Here is a 3,680-nt window from a genome sequence, read left to right as displayed (position 1 = left end):
TAATATAGGAAACTGATTCCCGATTACGCAGTCGATGACTTGGCCAGCAGCCATTGGTTAATGGCTGCAGCCTGTTTTCAATATAATTGGTCTGGAATGAGACCATTCTCTCCTCGTTGTTGTTGATAGATTGAGTGGTATTAAGCTCTGACCTCACAGACACAGGACACTACTAACCCTGCTACTGTTCTCCCTCCCATCTCACTCTGACCTCACAGACACAGGAAACTACTAACCCTGCTACTGTTCTCCCCCCCACCCCACCCCCCCTCACTCCCTACAATTAATTTCAAAGCCATGACTCAGTGTCATTACTTTGTACAACTACTGTACGTTGAATAATGGGTGAAGAACGACCACATTATCAACAATCTCACTCAGATGGGATGATTGAAGCTTCAGGTTATCTTTGGCTATATCTTTATTTAAATCGGAGTATCTTTGTAGCCTATTGTAATTATAACCTGAGAACAAACACATTGTCTTCAAGTGAGATGAAATTCATCTCTTTATAATGGATGTGTAGGTAGTGGATAAATAGGACAGGAGATGTAATATTGCTGAATGCTTTTCGTTATAGGTTTTTAGCAAAAGCTGCAGTGCACATGACAACAAATTCCAATTCACTGGCAGAAGAAAGGTTAACAATCTAAGCAAACAATGTGGGAAACATTTACAACAAGACAGATCTGACAATCTGAACGTTGTAAAAGCTACGCTAATGTTTTTGTATTTCCTGTATTTGTGGGAGGGAGCGACGGTGGATGGGGAAGCCAGGTGTTGCACTAAAAACTGCATTTCATATTTGACAGCTGTGTTGCTGTTTTGATTTTATTCTCCTTGGAGTGGTCCAACCATCTGGCATTTCAGGTCACTTTTTCCTTTCTTGGTACTCTGCAGTTTGTAGACGACGTCACACCAGAGGTCTTTCTTGTCTTTTCTCTTCAGCACCTCTGTAATTCTGAACACCTCGTAGGGAGGAATCAGCACCTCCTTCTCATGAGCCATCTGAGATGCGTACTCCCCCAGCGGGGCACCAAAGTAGGTGGTGATCTCAAAACAGGAGCGACTTCCAAAGCGTTCACCAGCGATTTTCTTGTCTAAAGAGCTCGAGGTGAACTGTCCGAATCGCATTTCAGTATTTCGGACTCCGTGGAAAGACACGTTGGTTCCTCGGAAGGTTTGGAAACGCTTATTTTTCTTGTTCAGGATTCGTAAAGCATTGGTCAGAAGGAAGTGCAGGGAGTGGTACTGGAATGTTGTGCTGTAGCTCTTCTTTTGGGTACGAGTGGCCTCGTTGAATGACTTGAACATTTGGGAGTATTCAGTCACATACACCTGGATTGCCAGGGAATAGAGTTTAGACAGTGCTCTTTTCAGTTTCGGTTTGTAACGGGCCTCAGCATCGGTCCAAGCCTGGTTGAAATATTTGTTTTTTAGTCTCTCCGTTTTCAGGTAATAGTCATGCACCTTCCTGAACATCTTCTCCTCACAGCCCTTGTAGGAGTCATCAACAGAGTCTGGAGCCATGTTTAAAGGGATGTTGGATTTTAGACCATGCAGAGGGAGACTGACCTTTAGTGAAAGGAAGAGAGAAAAATAGACAAACAGGTATGACACAAGAAAATGCAAATAAAATGATGATGAGAGACAAGATGTAAGGCTCGCCATCAGTCATAATGTCTTCACAAACTTTGTCCATACTAAACTTGTGCCTGTTATTTTGATAATTGAATCGCTCTCTCGCTCATATTCAAATGCACTCAAAATAGTGTTGTATCTTACCGTCTTTGTATCCACACCCGGAGTCCAAGCAGAGAAGACACACAGCACAGCAAAGGTTAGGATGTTGTCTCTCCCCATGACTTCAACAGCACCTGTAGTAAAACAACATGTACAGGAGACAAATACCAATCATCATAACAGTACCCAACATGATACAACACAGCTTTGATATGATCAACTATTTAAAAATGGATAGGAGTCACTGCAATGCCACCATTTAATGAAGCCGTATCATGCAGAGATTACAATGAGGTTTACGGTATCTGATAGCTGGACTTACCAGACTGGAGCACGATAGAGGTTGTTTTGTATTGTTCAGCTTCAGGACGTGTTTTTGCAGACGGTCTGCCAAGATCTACTTATACCTGGTCAGAGATCTGACTTTACAAGCAGACATGACCACAAATCCTGTTCCCACACTGAAGCACCAAGCTAATACTTGAACAAAGTCATGCAGATCTTCATGTCTGCACACATACACATGCATGAGGATGTACACAGCTCTACCTTGGTTCACCACAGGGCCATTTGCAACTAAAAGTGATGCTGCTGAGAAAGAGTTAACGTTCCCCCTTTCTGTCTTTCTCACGCTCCCCTCGACCCCAAGTCTACCACTGCACCGTGTGGTCAGTTGTCATGGTCACAGTCTGTCAGGTTGTGTGACTGATAATGACATCACTGGATGAGTCCACACATTTCTCGGTAACACATAGGATGTCCATCTCTTAGAGATATTCTGTATTGTAGTGGTGTCAAAGCAACAGATAGTGTCAAAGTAACCTGTGGATAGACAGTAGATGTTATGACAGTTAACCTGTGGATAGACAGTAGATGTTATGACAGTTAACCTGTGGATAGACAGTAGATGTTATGACAGTTAACCTGTGGATAGACAGTAGATGTTATGACAGTTAACCTGTGGGTAGACAGTAGATGTTATGACAGTTAACCTGTGGATAGACAGTAGATGTTATGACAGTTAACTGCCACCATATGGCCTCTGTTGTCTCTGCCAGTCAACAAGATGGCTGCTGAAAGCTTCCCTCATAACCAAGTCCCGCCCCCTCTCTCTCCTCCAACACCACTCATGATGTTGGCCACGTTCCAGGCTGACTACATTGAAGTCGCCTGCCAGATCTCACATCTCCTGGATTACTGTTTAACATATCAGTTAACCACATCATATGGTATAGCGATTTGATGCTCATTTGTCGTAGCGTCAAACTCAACAGCAATATAGTTGGCCTGGAACGAGACTGTTCTCTCCTTGTTGTGGTTGATAGATTGAGCTGTACTGAGCTCTGACATCAGACACAGGAAACTACTAACCCTGACAGTGTTGATCAGATTAGCCACAGAGCTTTTAGTTTCCTATTTGAGACGTTAGTTGCTAAGGGGTGCTACTGCTGCTGCTTACAATTTTAAACCAATCAGAGAACAACCTGAGAACTAGTGGAGTTGCTTTTTAATGAGATGTAATATATATCTTCTGTAGATTTACACCAGATTTACACATGGTGGGTAAAGAGGACAGGAGATGTAATATATATCTTCTGTAGATTTACACCAGATTTACACATGGTGGGTAAAGAGGACAGGAGATGTAATGTATATCTTCTGTAGATTTACACCAGATTTACACATGGTGGGTAAAGAGAACAGGAGATGTAATATATATCTTCTGTAGATTTACACCAGATTTACACATGGTGGGTAAAGAGGACAGGAGATGTAATATATATCTTCTGTAGATTTACACCAGATTTACACATGGTGGGTAAAGAGAACAGGAGATGTAATATATATCTTCTGTAGATTTACACCAGATTTACACATGGTGGGTAAAGAGGACAGGAGATGTAATGTATATCTTCTGTAGATTTACACCAGATTTA

At 42.2% G+C, this 3,680-nt stretch overlaps 1 protein-coding gene across 1 annotated transcript; it reads right to left on the bottom strand.

The window, feature by feature from the left end:
- Window positions 1-408: 408 nt before the first annotated feature.
- On the bottom strand, window positions 409-2,187 carry LOC139374108 (ecto-ADP-ribosyltransferase 5-like). Its single transcript, XM_071115103.1, has 3 exons — window positions 2,066-2,187; window positions 1,786-1,877; window positions 409-1,575 (listed from the first exon to the last, which is right to left on the bottom strand). The coding sequence occupies exons 2-3, from the start codon at window positions 1,861-1,863 to the stop codon at window positions 832-834; spliced, it is 822 nt and encodes a 273-aa protein (XP_070971204.1). The 5' UTR covers window positions 1,864-1,877; window positions 2,066-2,187; the 3' UTR covers window positions 409-831.
- Window positions 2,188-3,680: the final 1,493 nt, after the last annotated feature.

This window comes from Oncorhynchus clarkii, chromosome 19 (assembly GCF_045791955.1).
Source record: "Oncorhynchus clarkii lewisi isolate Uvic-CL-2024 chromosome 19, UVic_Ocla_1.0, whole genome shotgun sequence".
Lineage (NCBI taxonomy): Eukaryota > Metazoa > Chordata > Actinopteri > Salmoniformes > Salmonidae > Oncorhynchus > Oncorhynchus clarkii.
This window is presented reverse-complemented; position numbering and strand designations above follow the sequence as displayed.